Source organism: Orcinus orca, chromosome 9 (assembly GCF_937001465.1).
Source record: "Orcinus orca chromosome 9, mOrcOrc1.1, whole genome shotgun sequence".
Taxonomy (NCBI): domain Eukaryota; kingdom Metazoa; phylum Chordata; class Mammalia; order Artiodactyla; family Delphinidae; genus Orcinus; species Orcinus orca.
In genome coordinates this window covers 74999747-75018081 of record NC_064567.1, presented here as the reverse complement: position 1 = coordinate 75018081, position 18335 = coordinate 74999747, and the positions used below count along the sequence as shown (strand labels likewise).

The following is an 18335-nucleotide window of genomic DNA, read 5'->3' as shown; positions in this document are numbered from 1 at the left end:
TGAGCCAAATTCTTTGAAGCTCTATTATGGAAGGTGGTAGAGTTTGCAAGAGTGACTTAAAATGGCCCTAAACAAAACTTCAGGCTTTATATTTGAAACCTATAAAATCCTATTTTTTTGAATCAGTGAAGTCCTTCATTACTTTGTCACTTACCTGGTGACCCAAACGTTACTGATGGCCTACTGCCAAATCCAAATGCAGGTGCTGCTTGATTTACTCCACCCTTTATATCAGAGAGCTATTAAAAAAAAGGTAGGCAAGTGAGTAATTCTCAAGTACCTTTTCTATACACTTTATAGCCAAATTCAATTTTTAAAATGTGCACTTAAAAACGTCTTCATTTTGTTTAATATAGAAAAATGCCTACAAGTGAATGTTTATAGAAAAAAATGGGCCAACCTCAATGAGTTCGAAGTGATTGTGCGGCTGATGAATTATGAATGATTTTAATTTTACTTATGCTTTTAAAACACTTTCTAAATTTCTTCAATGAACACATATTAAAATCAGGAAAATACTTTTTAGTTCTAGATTTTAGTTTCTACTGGTTGATCTGCATTTATCAAAAAACCTAGATATTAGGTAAAGGACCTTTAGAAGCTACTCAGTCTACTTACTCAAATGCTTGAACTGAAGTTAATTCGCAATTACATTATTAAAAGCTTACCACTAAAATCTATTAAACATTTCCTTTTCCCTGAAAATATTTTATGCTCTTGCTATTTTCTGCTCTAGAAATGTCTTTCGTCTCTGCTTACTGAAATCCTAATCTCCTTTTCAAGGAACTGTTCACTTAATCCTTACCTCTAAGAAGTCTTCCCTCATCAACCTAAGCACATAAGATTTCTCTCATTTTAAAACCCTATTGGCATTTTTTCTTTAAAAACAAAATCAACTTTACTGAGGTACAGTTTACATAAAATAAAATGCGTCCATTAAAACAATCTATCTATATTTTGATGAGTTTTGACAAACTTATAACCACAACTACAATCAAGATTTAGAATATTTCCATCACCCATAAAAGTTCCCTTGTGTCCCTTTCCAGTCAACACTCTCCCAAGCTGTGGCCCCAGGGAACCATTCACCGACTTTCTATTACTAGAGATGAGGTTTGTCTTTTCTAGAGTGTCATATAAATGGAATCATATAGTATGTACTTTTTCTTTTTTTCGTCTAGCTTCTCTCCCTCAGTCATTAACAGGTATGTGGATAAACAAATTATATCCATATAATAGATTAAAGGAATAAAGAATAAACCACTTGGCAGGGACTTCCCTGGTGGTCCAGTGGTTAAGAATCGCCTTCCAATGCAGGGGACGTGGGTTTGATCCCTGGTTGGGGAACTAAGATCCCACATGCCGCGAGGCAGCTAACCCTGCACGCCACAACTACTGAGCACGCGGGCAACAACTAGAGAGAAGCCTGCGCCTTGCAATGAGGAGCCTGCGCAATGATGAGCCTGGGTGCCGCAGTGGAGGATCCCGCATGCCACGATGAAGATCCCGCTAACCGCAACTAAGACCCGACACAGCCAAAAATAAAATAAATAAATAAATATTTTAAAAAAACCAATCACTTGGCATGAAGAATTGACACGTGGTAAGCCAGTTGTAGGTAGGCTGTCCAAGATTCTCACCTACAGAAGGGCCCCTAGGAAGGTGGCAAAGGACATAGAACTTCCAACCTTAAAGGAAGCTCTGTAGTTCTCTGGACTCAGTTATCCCTTCTACATCAGCAATGGTGATGGCGGGCCATCTCTCATCTAGAGAAAAAATACTTCCGAGGAGTCCTACTGAATTCAAACGGCATTACAACAACTGAAAGGTAGAAGAAATTAGCTTGCACAAGAGTCTAGTCATTTGCGGGGGGTGTGAGGAATTGGGACATTGGGGTTGACACATATATACTATTGACACCATGCATAAAATAGACAACTAATGAGAACATACTGTATAGCACAGAAAACTCTACTTAATGCACTGTGGTGACCTAAATAGTAAGGAAATCCAAAAAAGAGGGGATAGATGTATATGTACAGCTGATTCATTTTGCTGTACAGTAGAAACTAACATAACATTGTAAAGCAACTATACTCCAATAAAAATTAATTAAACAAAAATAAAATGCAATGCCCCCCCAAAAAAGAGTCTAGTCATTTAGAAGCACATATTTAAAAAAAGAGTAGGGGGACTTCTCTGGTGGTGCAGTGGCTGAGAATCCGCCTGCCAATGCAGGGGACATGGGTTCGACCGCTGGTCCGGGAAGATCCCACATGCCGCAGAGCAACTAAGCCTGTGTGCCACAACTACTAAGCCTGCGCTCTAGAGCCCGTGAGCCACAACTACTGAGCCCGCGTGCCACAACTACTAAAGCCCATGTGCCTAGAGCCCGTGCTCCACAACAAGAGAAGCCACCGCAATGAGACGTCCGTGCACTGCAACGAAGAGTAGCCCCCTCTCGCCACAACTAGAGAAAGCCCACACGCAGCAAAGAAGACCCAACACAACCAAAAATAAATAAATAAATTTAAAAAAAAAAAGAAAGGAGTCGGGACTTTCAAACAGTCATTCACTAACTTTAGACAGCTACTACTCTCATAGCCTTTTTCAGAAAGTACAAAGAAAAACCACCTCGTAGACTGGAAATATCAAATTCTAAATGTAAATCTTATTTAAAAATAATATTCTTAAGAACTTCTTATGGGGGTAGCAAAATAAACTATTGACAGAGATAATGAATATGCTGCTGTAGGATCATGTATCTTTGGGGACAAGTGGGCATGTATCTCCTAAAGGCATTTCTGTATAAGACAAGGAACATATGGTCCTTCAGTCACAAAAGTATACATTAGTCTAAATATGCATTCATATTTTTCAAAGCAATTTCTTTTTAAATGCTGATAACCTGGCATACTTGAATTTATGTAATATTTTCCAATGTTTAAAACTAGTACCACCAAAGTTAAACACCTTATCCTAAAAATAGTTTTAGAAAAGCATAATTATCTGTGCTTTTCTGACTAAGGAACAGAGACAAAACAATTCCAGGACCGTGACTCTAAATGATAATATAGTTCTTGAGAATGTGTGTATCACAATTCTTGACAGAGAATTTTAGCTTTGCTTTCCAAATCCAAAGTGAAATTCTGCAAAAAAGCAATAGATAAGACGTTTCCCTGTAGAAAATTCTCCAATACTCACCAAAGCTATTGTAGTTGATGTATTTAGACTTTTCAGTTCATTTACCCTGTTCCTCCACTGATTTATTAACTGTTGGATGGAATGTAGCTGGAGAGAAGACAGAAAAATGATGAGTCAATATTGAGTGTTTAAGATAATCTCTCCAACAACTTCATGTTTGTATTTCCAAAGTCACAATAAATTTATAAAACATTTTTACAACACATAACTTGTAAAATTTGCATTGACCTACCCCTACTTGCTAAAGATACTCCAGCTGTAGACCCCCTTCCCTGTTCTCCAACTCCTTGTATCACCTAGTTAAAATCACAAGTACCTGGCAGTACAGAGACAAACATGTGCACTAGTTGAAACACATGATATTGACTGTAGACAATAGAAAAATACATGATTTATGTCATTTCCTTTAGGCACTGAACTTATTCAAGCCCAGCTTTTCAATTTTTTGATATTTGATATATGAGAATGTTAATCTATATACAACACTGCATTTTATTTAAGTTTGTTTTTCTAGCATTCATTGTGGTGTCTGCACCTAAGACATACTCCATAGATGTTTGCCAAATAATGAAAGGTATGATTTCTGGGACTGATTGCTGGATAACCCGTAATAAAAATAATGACATTCCTAGTTACTACAGTCAAAGTATATTATCACCATTTTAGATAATCAACCAATTTCAAAGAAATTCTAAATTTTAATTTAGAATATAAAAATAGCCTTGTTCTGAAAAAAAATTATAGACCTCATCCACTTTGCCAACACACAAGCAAGCCACTACAGAGAAGACAATAATTAACAGCTAATCGGTTAGGTAGATGAATAGGAAACAAACTTACATAACTCTGTAAGTTATTGCTGGTTAAGAAGTTATGGTATTCAAGTCTCAACTCCTCTGGTGAAATATCTGTAAAACCTGAAGTGAGGAATCAATTGGAATCTTTAAATACCAATACTTTTGATAGTAGAGTAAAATAAGAGGTACTAGACAGGAAAATATGCTAATCTTGATCATTAGAAAAATTTCATAATCATAAGGAAAAAATTCAAAGCCTATACTCTATTTAATAAAGTATAAAATTAGAATAAAATATAGTTGTTATCTGATCTTTGAAGGGGAAAAATTTTCTAAAGATAAACGGAGTGGAAGGAATAATAAACAAAAGAAACAAGAAAGAATTGACTACATATACATTCATACTTCTAAAAAAAAATATTCTGTAAGTCAGAAACTACAATATCAAAATTGAAAGGCAAACAGTAAACTGGGAAAACCATAATTGCAACATATATGACAGGAGAAGAGCTAACATCAATGTATAAATAGCTATTACAAATCAGTAAGAAAAATAAGTTAGTATGGGCAAAGATAATGAACAGGCAATTCACAAAACAATTCAAATAGCCAGTATATAAATGAAATTAAAAAGTTCACGCAAAAAAAAAAAAAGTTCAATTTAAAAATACAACTTAAATAGAGATACAATGCTTTATTTATCAGACTGACAAAAATTAATAATGAATAATTGTTATTAAGGATGTGGTGAAATGGACATTCTCCTAAGTTGCCATTATGGAAATCAAAAAGGTAAACTTTTCTGGGAGGAAAATTGTCAATAAATGTCAAATGCCTTAAAAATGCTCATACCTTTTGATCTTAGAATTTCTAGGATTTAACCTCAGGAAATAATTAAATGTATAAACAAAGGGTGTTACATAAAAAGATGTTCATTCTAGTATTTTTAGTAATGGAGACACTGAAAACAAAGCAGAATACAACACTAGGTTATGATTCCTAATTATACATATAAATAAGAAATATGTGTGCACATGTTTTGAAAGAAATACACTAAAATGTTACAGTTGTTATCTCTGAGATTAGTTGATCTTTATTCACATATTTCTGTATTTTCCAAGTTTTCTATGGCAACAGCTATAACTTTCATAATTAGGAAAACTTTTTAAGAAAGGGAGAAAAAGTTCAGGATATTTTTCTACAGAGAATTATTTATAACCAGACACCATTAACTCCAAAGACCCTTACCTCAGAATAAAGAAAAGACTAAACATTCAAATCAGAATCCTGGAGCTCTCTAACAACTTGTCTTTACCACCTTTATTAACTGCTCAGGCCACAAAACCTAGAATCACTTTGCATTTCTCTCTTTCCCCATATCTAATTAATAAGCCTCTTGCCAGTACTAGCTCCAAAACAGAACACGAATTTTGACCTATTCTGTCTCCACTGCTAGTAACTCTCGGTCATCAGCAGTTGTCTCCTAACTCATTGCCCTGCCACTATTTTGCCCCCCAACAGACCATTTCTTTTCATACCAACAGTCCAAGTGAGCTTTTTAGAAATTAATTAATTAATTAATTTTAATTATCTATTTTTTGCTGCATTGAGTCTTTGTTGCTTGTGCGCGGGCTTTCTCAAGTTGCAGTGAGCAGGGGTTACTCTTTGCTGCTGTGCGCAGGCTTCTCAGTGTGGTGGCTTCTCTTGTTGCAGAGCACGGGCTCTAGGCGCACGGGCTTCATTAGCTGTGGCACGCGGGCTCAGCAGTTGTGGCTCGCGGGCTCTAGAGCGCTGGCTCAGTAGTTGTGGCACATGGGCTTAGTTGCTCCGCGGCATGTGGGATCTTCCCGGACCAGGGCTCAAACCCATGTCCCCTGCGTTGGCAGGCGGAGTCTTAACCACTGTGCCACCAGGGAAGTCCCTAAGTGAGCTTTTTCTAATCAGATCATATCCCTCCTCCTGCTCAAAGCTCTTTCTGGCTTCCTAGTGCAATTAGGCCCAACATAATCTGGCCCCTGGCTGCCTCTTTCTGGCCTTATGTCATATTACTCTTTCTCTTATTTACTCTCCTCCGGCAAATTCAGGCCTTGCTGGACGAAATACATGGCAACCTTGTTTCCACAAGGGCCTCTGCACTAGCTATTGTACTGTAAGCAACATTTTCCCCCAAATCTTCCCATAAGTGACATCTTCTCTTCATTCAGGACTCAGCTCCAATACTGCTTCCTAAGAATAGATAACCACTCTCTGTGAAGAAACACTATCCCTCTGGCTACTTTCTCCTCCTTCCATCTGTTACTCATCTGAACCATGAAGACAGAAAATGATTTGAGTGACTATTTCCTCAATTCTTTCAAGGGTGGTACAAATGTAGTATCATTCTAGCTGCACAGGAAAAATTAATTCATTATAATGGATGCCTACAGACAGTGATTCTCCAACTTTCTGGTTTCAGGACCCATTCACATTCTTAAAAATAAATAAGGATGGCAGACCTTTTGCTTACATGGGTTACATAAATCAATATTTACCATATCTGAAATGAAAACTGAAAAATTGTACAAAATATTAATTCACTTAAAAATAAGAAATATATCAACATAAATGAAAAAACTATTTTCCAAAACAAAAAATAAAAATTTAGTGATATAAGTGGCATTGTCTTATGTTTGTAAATCTCTTTAATGTATGGCTTCATAGAAGACTGTTGGATTATTATATCTGCTTCTGCTGTTCAATCTGCTTCAACCTGTTTCAGTATATTGCCTGGTTCAAGTATATGAAGAAAAACTGTTCTCACACAGATGTGTAGCTGGAAAAGGATGACTTTAATGGCCTTTTCAGATAATTGTGGATATCCTTCTTGATACTATACCAAAACTTGACAGACAGTAGTTTCTTAAAGGTTAGCTATAATGTGGACTCAAATCATATTAATGAAATCATATTAATAAACCAAAACTATTGTTTTATCTTGCACTTAGAAAGGATTTTTCAAACATGCATAATTTTGTAACGTCACACATTGGTCATCTGGAAAATATTGGTTCACTGAGTTATCCAGAACCTCCAAATGTTGGCACATGTCATCTTACAATATCAAAAAATTTGTTAATGTTACTTTGTGTGTGCTTCCCATTTTGTCACATAGAATATTTAAAAGGTGTACACTTAAGGGTCAATATTTAATAAACTTAATAATTTTTACCTCTTCATCAAGGACATTCTTAAGTGAAAATGGCATTAAAATTTTTTTTATTGACTATTATAATCTGCTAGTACAGTTTGTTGCCTGTGCCTCATCAAAGCTTTTGTACGAACAGTGCAAATGTCAACACAGTGAAAATGGCAATTAATGTCTTAGTATTATTATGAAAATATTTCTAAACTTGTACAGCCCCTAAAAGGATTTTAGCAATAGGGTTGCCAGATTTAGGCAAAAAAAAGAGGATGCCCAGTTAAATTTGAATATTTGACAAACAACAAATACTTTAAAAGTACAAGTATGTCCCGGGAATTCCCTGGTGATCCAGTGGTTAGGACTTGGCGCTTTCACTGCCGTGGGCCCGGGTTCAATCCCTAGTCTGGGAGCTAAGATCCCACAAGCTGCACGGCGCAGCCAAAAAAAAAGTATAAGTATGTTCTAAATACTATATGGGATATTCATATACTAAAAATACTGTTTATCTGAAATTTAAATTTAACTGGATGTCCCATATTTTATCTCACAACCCTGCTTATGGATCTACATTTCACACTGAGAACCACTGCTCTAGGGCATTAGGCATTATGTTCAATTATGAACTTTTTAAAAAAGGCTTAATACTTATTTTCTTTACAGAAAAATCACTATCTAAAATTATCTTATTTATTTGTATTACTTATTGCCTCCATCCCTCAAGAACATAAACTTCATAAGGGATGGATCCTATCTATCTTACTCATTGCTATATCTCTAGCACCTAGAATGAGGCCTGGCACAAAAGAAATTCAATAAGTATTTGTTGAATGATTAAGTAAATAAACAACTAAGGAGTGGTGTGACACAAATGCTCACAGAGAATGAGCAGATAGAGCAGAGACAGACAGAAATCCCAGAGTTCTGAGAGACTGAAAGGGCTCTCATCTTCTAGGCACTTGCTGTTCAACTTAATAGGGCCCAGGACCACCCAGAGTAGGCTTATAAAACTGTGGTGGTCTAACGCAAGAGGGAGGGGATATGGGGATATATGTATGCATACAGCTGATTCACTTTGTTATACAGCAGAAACTAACACACCATTGTAAAGCAATTATACTCCAATAAAGATGTCAAAAAAACAAAACAAAAACAACTGTGGTGGTCTAGCTTTCAGCCCAAAAAGGGCGATGGACAAAAGAAAATGGGAAGGAAAGGAGTATTCTAAAGAAATGCTATCTCTGTAGCCCAGCTAAGGCTCCTTACCTTCAAATATTACCCCCAGAATAGATCTCAACATGCTTTATGAAAAATAACTATCCTTAGAAAAAAAGATAGGGGAGAAAGAGAACAGAATCAGGCAGCCAAAGCCTTGGCATAACAGGACTCTTCTATTCACTGCAGGCAGCTAAAGGGTTCTGAAGTTGTATCGACAGGAAACCAAGGAAGCAGAGCCTCTTCTTGGGCTTACAGAATTGGAAAGGTGGTGGTTCCTGATTCTACTAATTTTCCCAAGGGATCTATATATCTTGAACTATATCTTCCAACCTCAATCTCTGAATTATGAAGTTCTGCTAGAATACTCGGATACTTTAAACAATGTCCAAACTCTCCTAACTGTAGCTAAGTTTGTGGTCAATTTCTTTATTTGACATAGTCTTGGTTTTAGAAAATAATAGTTGTAAAACACATTTTAAAAACACATAATTTCTAGTTACCTGAAATATTAGGTTTCTTTTTCACTGGTGAATAAACAGAAAACATCCACTGCCCTGATGATTCCCAAACCTCCATATCTTTTACAATTCCTTCCCTGAAAAAAAAAAAAGGGCAAAAGATCTTTTTCTACTGATTGTTAAAATTTACCATTTATAATTTTCAATGATTGAAATTTTAAATTGTACTAAATATATAATTTTAGATTTTTCCGTTATATTTTCTGAGGAGTGTTCTTTAAAGCAGAAGCTTATAGAAATATGAGCTACATTTCATGATTATAAATAATATCAAAGAAGTTCATAATTTTGGTTTTCCAATACACTGAACCATTAACTGATACATTTACTGAGAACTCAACTATCATACCATACATATCTTAAAGAACTGAAATATAATAAAATACACAATACTAAGTTTAATCTTTCTTTGTTCATTATTAACATCAATGATCATTTAACTGGGAAAGAAAGAACCAGTAAGTAATAAAGAACCATAAAATATTTAAGTGGTTAGGATTTCAGAGATCATTTTGTCTAATTCTCACATTTTGCAAAAAGGCAACAGACCCATGTCCGTGGTTAACTTGTTGGCAAAGTCATGGATATATCTGGGTCTAAATTAAATATTTTCCCCTTATCCAGAATAGCAGAATTAATCAAATAAGAATAACTGATAATAAAATAAAATTTAGGATTTTTATGATGGCAACATCAAATATAGGAAGGAGGGTTTCTTTTTCCTTTTTTAATTTTTTTAATTTGGTTTTTTACTTTATTTATTTATTTAAATTTATTATATATGGTACATGGTTCAAAATGTTGACAACTAGTCTAATTTAGTTACGGGATGTAAAAGACTAATGAGTATATTTAAGTTCTGTCCTAATTGCTGGGGGCTTGACGGAACAGTTATACACAGCCAGGCACTGTTTTGGCACCAATCATAAATTCTACTATGAATGTTCTCAATAAATGGTAAGAAATCTACTCCACAATAATGAAGGAAATCAAATGAAATGTTTACATGGGCTTACTGAAGTAAAAGTTTTAGAAAGAAGAATACGAGATGCTATAAGTGACCTCCAAGATCACAAGTTGCTTTAAATCACCTCATACTTTGTAAAGAACTCATAATTTAATATAAGCAGGACTACATTAGAAAGATATTCACAGTACGGTGTTATCAATAGAAAAGTGGAAAAAGCATAATTATCCCCAAGAACTCATTGTATCGATAAAGAAGAATGACATTTTTAAGTGAAATAAAGTCTAGTAGTATGATACCTGCAAAATAGTAGTTATCTCTGATCATGGATTTTTTTCTGCTTTTTGCTTATTCTGATTTTTTAATAATTTAATAAAGTAATAATAACATTACCTCTTTTTTAAGGAAAGTACTGTAGGTACTTTTGAAAAAAAATAAGCAAATGGGAAGGAATTTTTCTGAAGGCTTTCACTTACAGAAGTTTCTTTTCATCTTTCTGCCCATCAGAGCTAGGTGAAGCAAATGGGTTCTGAGACCATCCAAACCCCCTGTTCCTGCTAGCTGACGCTCCAGAATCAAAAGGAGCAAAAGATGGCTTTTCTTGATCTTTGCTGCCCCCCCATGGTGTGGATTTGGAGAAACTGGATGGCTGGATAACACTAGAATATCTCTGGCTGGTGGTATTCCATCCTCGTCTGTTACTACCTGAAATAAACAACAAAATAAACAATTTTACTAGCAACTCATTTTTAAAATCTCTTAAAATTTCATTGTAGTTTGTTTTATTATATGTGCAGACATTATGTAAAGATTCAACAAGCACTACATTTCCACTCATTTTTTTTTGCGCTACGCGGGCCTCTCACTGCTGCGGCCTCTCCCGTTGTGGAGCACAGGCTCTGGACGCGCAGGCTCAGCGGCCATGGCTCACGGGCCCAGCCGCGGACATCCCGGACCGGGGCACGAATCCGTGTCCCCTGCATCGGCAGGCGGATTCTCAACCACTGCGCCACCAGGGAAGCCCTCCACTCATTTTAAATTACAAAACTTTTCACTTTCAATTTATATAGGTAAGTGTAGTATCAACAAATCACATAATGGTCTAAGTTAACAAGATTGAGAAGACTGTAAATCCACAGAAAAATAATGATATATTACTAAATTCAGCTGACCTAAGTTTATTAGGTAAACAACTGTTCGATAATGGAGTGGATAGAAGGCATGTACCGAAATCATAAGCTCCTTCATGATAAAAAGATGTGTCTGTATCATTCTTTGCTCCCCACCTGGGCCCTATATATTAGTAAAATCTGAAAAACAGACAATGTATTGAGAAGTGTATTGAATATAAAAGATTAAGAGTCTACCTTCTGTCCTTGAATAGATGGGTAAATCTATTTGACTCAGTATTCTCTCTGAGAAAACAACACCAACCCACCTACCTTCCACAGGGAGATTATAGGGGTAATTTACATATGAATAAAGTGTACTGAGTTCCTCTATTATGAGCAGATTTCTAGTATTCTATAATTATCAAAATGAGCCAACATTTTTATCCTCTCTGTCTCTATATTTTACAAAATTTTTTCACTTCTACTGTCTCAATTATTCATCACTTCTTAGTTGGGGTCAAGATAATTCACCTTGTTTCTGACTGAATTAGGAGATATGCCATTAAATATGTATATTAAAAACTCGAGTGATGGGAGATACACTCCTTTATGAAAATTCACCTCCCAATTCTAAAACTGCTTAACGAAACCTAAGAGGAAAGGGGGCAGATTGCTAGACCAGATCCCTCAAGTATGGGTTAATGATATTTTATTTTCCTAGAGTTTCAAATCCTTTGCGGGGATGACACAACTGAAGAAATTCATTCCATCTTTTGTATACAGCTTTTGGTCTTCATACTTACTAATTCCATAAGCATTTATTTGTTTCTGGGCATTAAATACACTGTTTACTTGACTAGTTTTATCTCCACTTTTAAAATCCATTAACATTTATCCATTCAACATTTATTCTCTAATTACTGCATTTAGAGTGAGTCTCAACAGAATGTCATATTACGTTTTGTTGTTCCTGGAAATACTCGCACATTTATCAGATCCTGAGTCTTAATTTTTGGTTTGGAATATTTCACTAGACCAATTTGTGGGTGATGCAAAAAGACTGCCCCCAAGAAGAGGAATCAGACGTGAAACCACAATGTAACACAAGGTTTAAGGGTCAGATGAATAGCCCTAAAGGAGGAAAGAGAAGGGAGAGGTGGTCAGCATCTTGTGGTAACTTTAAGGACTAAGTTTCAGTCCTAAGGAAACCTAACGATTCATATGACCTCTAAAACCTTGCATTGTACTATGGTTTCATTTCTGACCCCTCCTCTCCTTGAAGACAGTCAATCCTTCTGCATCATCCACAATTGGTTTAGTGAAATATTCCAAAAGCTTCGACAATGACTTAGGCCAGGAAGCAGGTCAACGTAGTCCTGCACCCCCTTCCCTCATAGCCCAGAGTTCTTAACTGAGCATCCCACTCTCGATTTTACCCCAAATTTTATGAGCATGTGCATTTATCTGAGGTTAATGGCTCTGTAGCTTTTATTAGATCTTCAAAGGAGTTTCCCAAAGTTAATCCTGACTTTGACCCCAGTTGCTAGCCTCTCCCTAGAAAAAAAGTTTAGAAAAAATTATATTCAAGGCATCAAGGGGAAAAAGCAAGTACGCAGAAAGGTAGTAAAGTAGTAAAGAAAGGAGGCGTCTGGGTCGACCTATGCCAATTCTGCGAACCACTGCCGCCCAAAGACAAGGTTAAGTTCTGACATGTATTCCTGTTTTTCATTAGTAAACAGGACCAAACCTATGCCTCCAACCGCTCAACAAAAGCCAACCGAGCTCCTAATAAATGAATAAAAAAGCCGGTGGGCGGGGCGGGCGAGGGGACGACGCGGGCACGTCCGCGTCACCTGACTGGTGCGCCTCGGCGCTGTGCCCAACGGCTGGGCCCACGAGGGACGGCCGTTCGTCGCCGGCTCGGCCCCACGCCAGGCCTTCCCCAGCTCGGCTAGGGGCGAAGGATGGAGGAGAACGTCACCTGAGAACTGCTGCTGCCGTCCTTCGCCCGCACCCCCGGCGCCGGGATGTTCGTTCCAGCACCGATTTCCGAAGCGACACCGGCCTTGAAGGAAGAACTGACAAATGGTCATGGCGACTGCATCGCGGACGGAACTGTTTTCAGTCGACACCCTCAGCTAGCAGAGCCCAAATCAGCCGGAGGTCGCGGCTCCGCTACTGTGACGTCATCTTCTCGCGCCTGGGAAAGGCCCTTTATCTCTTGTCCCGTCCCCACTGCGAAGAGAGGCGTGGATTTTACCCAATAGGATTTGAGAAAAGTGGGACCGCCCCCCACGCACTGAGCGTGGCCTGGGAAGGCAGGATGATTGAAAAGTTACGTGGAGAAAGGCGTCGAAGACCGTGGTGCAGCATCTCGTTCATCAGGGGAGGCATGAGGTCCAAAATGAGAGGAAAGAAAGCTGGTCGGGCAAACCCATAACTTCAGCAAGGCCCTGAGAGGAGGATCAGCTGTGGTTTGAGAGGCCGAGTCGTATTTTTCATTTGTAACTGCTGAGAAAGTAAAAATCTGCCCAGCCATTCATCAGGATGGGTAACAGTGTAAGATAAAGCCAGTTGTAACGTTTACAGGAAAGTTTCTTTTAAGGACAAACTGCAACTAAAAAGTATCATAACAACCCGCGTCTTTGGATACATTCTTACACGGAGAAACCTTGTTCTTTAAAGTCCATGTAAACGTTGCTATTTGAAATTTTATCAGTAAGAATGAAACATTCCACTTTTGCCTGGAGGATCTAAGACACTTTGACACAGAGAAGCAGCTTCTATTTCTAATCAGGTGCAGAGCTGCAGACAAGGGGTTCCTGAAAAGAATATTACTTATTCTCTTCACTTTGTGGTTTCCAAGGGAACATGATCCTACACCCACTTCTCACTCCAGATGTGACGTTGATGCCTCTTTACACCGCTCTGCTTTGCTTTGAGGCTATCAAAACTGTTTCATTTAGATTTTATCTTAACTCCACCTTTCCCACAAATCCTACATCTACCTTTTCCATTGTGTGGTGAGACACCCTACAGTTCCTCTAGTGTGCAGTCTCCTTGGTTGCAATGCGTCAATAAGTCTGACTTTGTTGGCTTACAGGTTCGTCCCCGGTGGGTTAAGATGACTAGCCATTGTTCTTGCTCATATACTTTGTTTGGATTTTGATGACAGCAGAATCTACAGGAGCACTGGGAATAACTGGTGCAACCTAGTTTATTATTTTTTTAAATCAGTTTAATTCATTTGTTTTGAAAAAAATTTATGGAGGAGTTACATGTATATATAGTACAAAGATCTTTTTCCTGAACCATTTGAGACTATATTGCAGACCTCATGCCCCAACACCCAATTATTTATTGTATTTCCTACAGACAAGGACATTCTACTTAACCACAATATAATCACCAAAATCAGGACATTAATATTGCTGCATACTACTATCTAATCCTTAGATTCTATTCATATTTTGCCTAACGTCCGAGTAATGTCCTTTAAAGGACAAGGATGCAGTTCAGAATCATTGTTGCCTTACTCATATTTCTTCAGGCTTCATTCTGGAACATTTTCTCAGTCTCTCCTTGACTTTCATGACCTTGACACAAACATTACAGCTAGTTATTTTGTAGAATTTCCTTAATGCAGACTTAATCTGTTTTCTAGTAATTAGATTTAGATTATGCATCTTTGGCATCCATGGTCTTCACAATGTACCTGTCAAGTTGTGCACAATTTCTGTTTGTCACATTGTCACGTTCACTTTGATCACTTCAGGTGTTGTCTGGCAAGCTGCTCCACTGTAAAATTACTCTTTTCCTCTTTGTTAGTAATAAGGATTTTGTAGGGAGAGACTGTGAAAGTATATAAAAACCTCATTCCTCACCAAACTTTTAGTTCACTCATTTATTTATTCCTATCAGTATGACTTATGGTTTCCAATTTTATTCATTGGGTTATAATTTGTTACTATAATTTATTGTGATGCTCAAATCATTTCCAGTTGACACATCCCATGATTCTTTGAGCACTTCACTTCCTGGCCTAAAATATGCTCCAGGGTCATCTGACACTTTCCCTGCTTCAGTCCTGGAATCAGCCTGTTCTCCAAGGAGCCCTGGGTCTTTTTTGGTGGCACTTAGAAGCCAAGATCTGAGCTCTAAATTTGCTCATTGCTATTGTGGTATCTTTGTTCCCAAATCCTTTCATGGGCATTGCTAGAGAATACATACTATAGACAGACACATTTACATTAATACATATTCCTATATCTATATGTCTATTAAAAACTATGACTGCACACTGATAACCTCCAATTTCAACCCAAGATCACAGAATTCATTTTATTTCCCCTTTGTATTTCTTTCATAGTGAGAAACTTGGCTCCCATCATTCTTAACGTATCTATTTTGAGCACTCCCCTTGTAGTAATGAATCTCTCACTATGTTCACTGACTTTTCATCCATGCAAATGCCAGCATGTGTAAGAACTTTGCTGGCATCAAAGACCTAAAATAATACCAGTTAGGCTGAAGCTTAAACAAGGGTGTGTATGGTGCTCCGTGAAGGTGGAGAGGTGGGCAAAGCCAGAATCCTGACTGAAATCATCTGAATAAAGTGCTGTGTGAGATGATGACAGCCTAGGGCTGAGGCATGTAGAACTCAGTAGTGATAGGGGAGGGGTAGGTGGAAATCAGGAGAGTGAGGTCACGGGAAGGAAACATCTGGTTTCAAGGTGGCAGAGTAAAAATGCCTCTGCCACCCTTTCCTCTTGAAAATATCTCACAATGAGGGGAAAAACAAGCAAAAACATCATCTTTGATTATACTAGGAGATAACTGTAATTTCAAACCACAATTTATGAAGACTGAATGCACATAGAAGAGTACATAGTAAATTACTTAGAGGAAGAATCATATTCCTGTAAGATGGACAACTGATGTCCCCAGAGAAGGCTGAAAAGCCACAAGAATTAAGAACCACTAGGTATCACAGAACAGTGGACTGTTTGAAAATCTGTATGAGGTTCAGTTAGAAATCCATTAGGTGACTATCCTTACCTGTTGGGAGATAGGTTCTTTTCTTGAAAAAAGGGAACAAGAGAGGCTTTAGGGTCCAGGATGTAAATATAGAGGGTCAAGTTATGGTACTGACAAAAGAGGAACCGAACTCTGCCTGTTGAATGGCGCTTTGTCTGAGCTCCAGAAATCCTGCAGCCAGGCTTATTGTCAGTCTCTTCCCAGCTTGCTCTCCCACACTCAAGGGGCAGGAGTTTGTAAATTTATATTCTGGAGAATCAAACATCCCAGAAAAAGATCTGTGGATCTCTTACGGATCTCCAACAAAAACAGGCAGCCAGGGGCTTCCCTGGTGGCACAGTGGTTAAGAATCTGGCTGCCAATGCAAGGGACACGGGTTTGAGCCCTGGCCTGGGAAGATCCCACATGCCGCGGAGCAACTAAGCCCGTGCGCCACAGCTACTGAGCCTGAGCTCTAGAGCCCACGAGCCACAACTACTGAGCTCACGTGCCACAACTACTGAAGGCTGCATGCCTAGAGCCCGTGCTCTGCAACGAGAAGCCACGACAATGAGAAGCCCGTGTACCGCAACGAAGAGTAGTCCCCACTCACCACAACTAGAGAAAGCCTGTGCACAGCAACCAAGACCCAAATAAATAAACAAATAAATTTATTAAAAAACAGGCAGCCATTTCCTTAACATATGATGAGATTCACTGACAATTCAGCTCACGTTTGTAAGCAGAAGTTCACAACTTTTTAATGTCTAATTTTAAATATAAAATGCACAGCCAGGCACCAGATATTTGAGGAAAGACTCCAACAGGAAAGAGCAAAACAATCTAAAAAGAAGTCAGAGGAAAGAGAAACACACCAAAAATATAAGTAATGTTAAGGAAACTAAAATATCCTCAGGGCAACATGAAACAAGACCAGCATGCTAGATAAAAGGACAATCCTAAAAAGAAAATGCTCTTGGAAATTAAACATGGAATAGTGGAAACAAATTCAATGGATGGCTGGAAGATAAAGTCAGGGAAATCCCCTACAAGAACTGAATAAATTATACTCCAATGAAGATGTTAAAAAAAAAAAGAACTGAATGAACCAGACCTTGAACCCCATTTTACAGCTTTGTTATCGGAATAGGTTTAAAGCTCTGGAAAGTAAAAAAGCTTTCTAGTTAATAAGGATGACATTTCAGACAATTTCCCAGTACAGATTTTCTCCTAAAGTAGTTTGAATTACCTTGGGAAGGAGGAAAGTTAGGAAAATGAAAGTAGATTCGAGCTTTTAAAAGTCTTTTGAGGCAACTGTAAGGAGAAAGGGGGTTATTTAAAGGAATGATTTATCAAGTGCTGAATGATGTAACCTGTAAAATATTCTTTCATGTTAACAAATTACGGGGACTTAGTGAGAGCTGTTTTGGTGCCATGTTTGAGTGGACTGAATTTTTGAAGTTGTTGATGTGTGTTAACACTACCACCCTTAAAAAGCAAAATTTCCTTCAAATATCTCCTTTACCCTGGCCTCTGCAGCAAATCCAAAATATTTGCCGTTAACAGTGTATGAGGTAAAAGGAAAATAGACTGCTGGATTTAAAAAATGGCTCTTTTCATGACTCTAAATTTTCCATGACACTGTATGTCACATTTTTTGAACACTAGGTCACAATTGTAATTAATGACTGTTTTTGACAGCAACAATTTTTTTCAAGACATTAAAATTTCAGGTTCACACTGTGGTTCTCAAAAGTAAAAGCTAAACTGCTATGTCATCAAAGTCGTGTCACTGTAAAAAATATAACATTAACAATCACATATCTACTAAAAAGAAAGTAGAGCACTATACAGGATAGGAATTTTGGATGGGGGAGTAACAGAAAATATACTCGCCAATATATTGTATTTTTACTCATTATCATGATATTGACAATATGATAGACTATTTCCAGGACATAAAACAGACACTAATTAGAATTACTAAGATTACTAAGGAAAAAAACCACACACACTTCATTATAACCTACATCAAAGCTGTCTACATACTTATCGTAGTGTGCTCTAGTCAGCAGATACAGCCTAAAGAAAAGGGTAGTTATTTAAAATACCTTAAACAGCTGCATATTCCCATATGGGAAATTATTGTATCAAATTAAGTAATATAACCATTGTAATATGATAAATGGATATTCTACCCTCAAAAAACACTGACACATTTTTTTCAACGGAGAGGAAAATTCAAAATTCAACATAAAAATGTTCAGAATGGGCAAATCTAGAGACAGAAAGATTAATGGTTACCTAGGGATGGGGTGTTTGGGA

General features: G+C 37.5%; 1 protein-coding gene across 2 annotated transcripts in view; it reads right to left on the bottom strand.

Annotated features, from left to right (window-relative positions):
• Nucleotides 1–13265, bottom strand: part of NUP42 (nucleoporin 42) — a 41761-nt gene extending 28496 nt beyond the window's left edge. The window contains exons 1-6 of one of the 2 annotated variants that reach the window (XM_004263437.4): nucleotides 12976–13265; nucleotides 10359–10587; nucleotides 8898–8992; nucleotides 4045–4121; nucleotides 3205–3291; nucleotides 155–239 (exon numbers count right to left, since the gene is read on the bottom strand). In XM_004263437.4, coding sequence (XP_004263485.2) covers nucleotides 155–239; nucleotides 3205–3291; nucleotides 4045–4121; nucleotides 8898–8992; nucleotides 10359–10587; nucleotides 12976–13087 — 685 coding nt within the window. In that variant the 5' untranslated portion in view covers nucleotides 13088–13265. Of the gene's footprint in view, nucleotides 1–154; nucleotides 240–3204; nucleotides 3292–4044; nucleotides 4122–8897; nucleotides 8993–10358; nucleotides 10588–12975 lie in introns of those variants that run through there. The other variant, XM_033440360.2, reaches the window with a different exon arrangement.
• Nucleotides 13266–18335: the final 5070 nt, after the last annotated feature.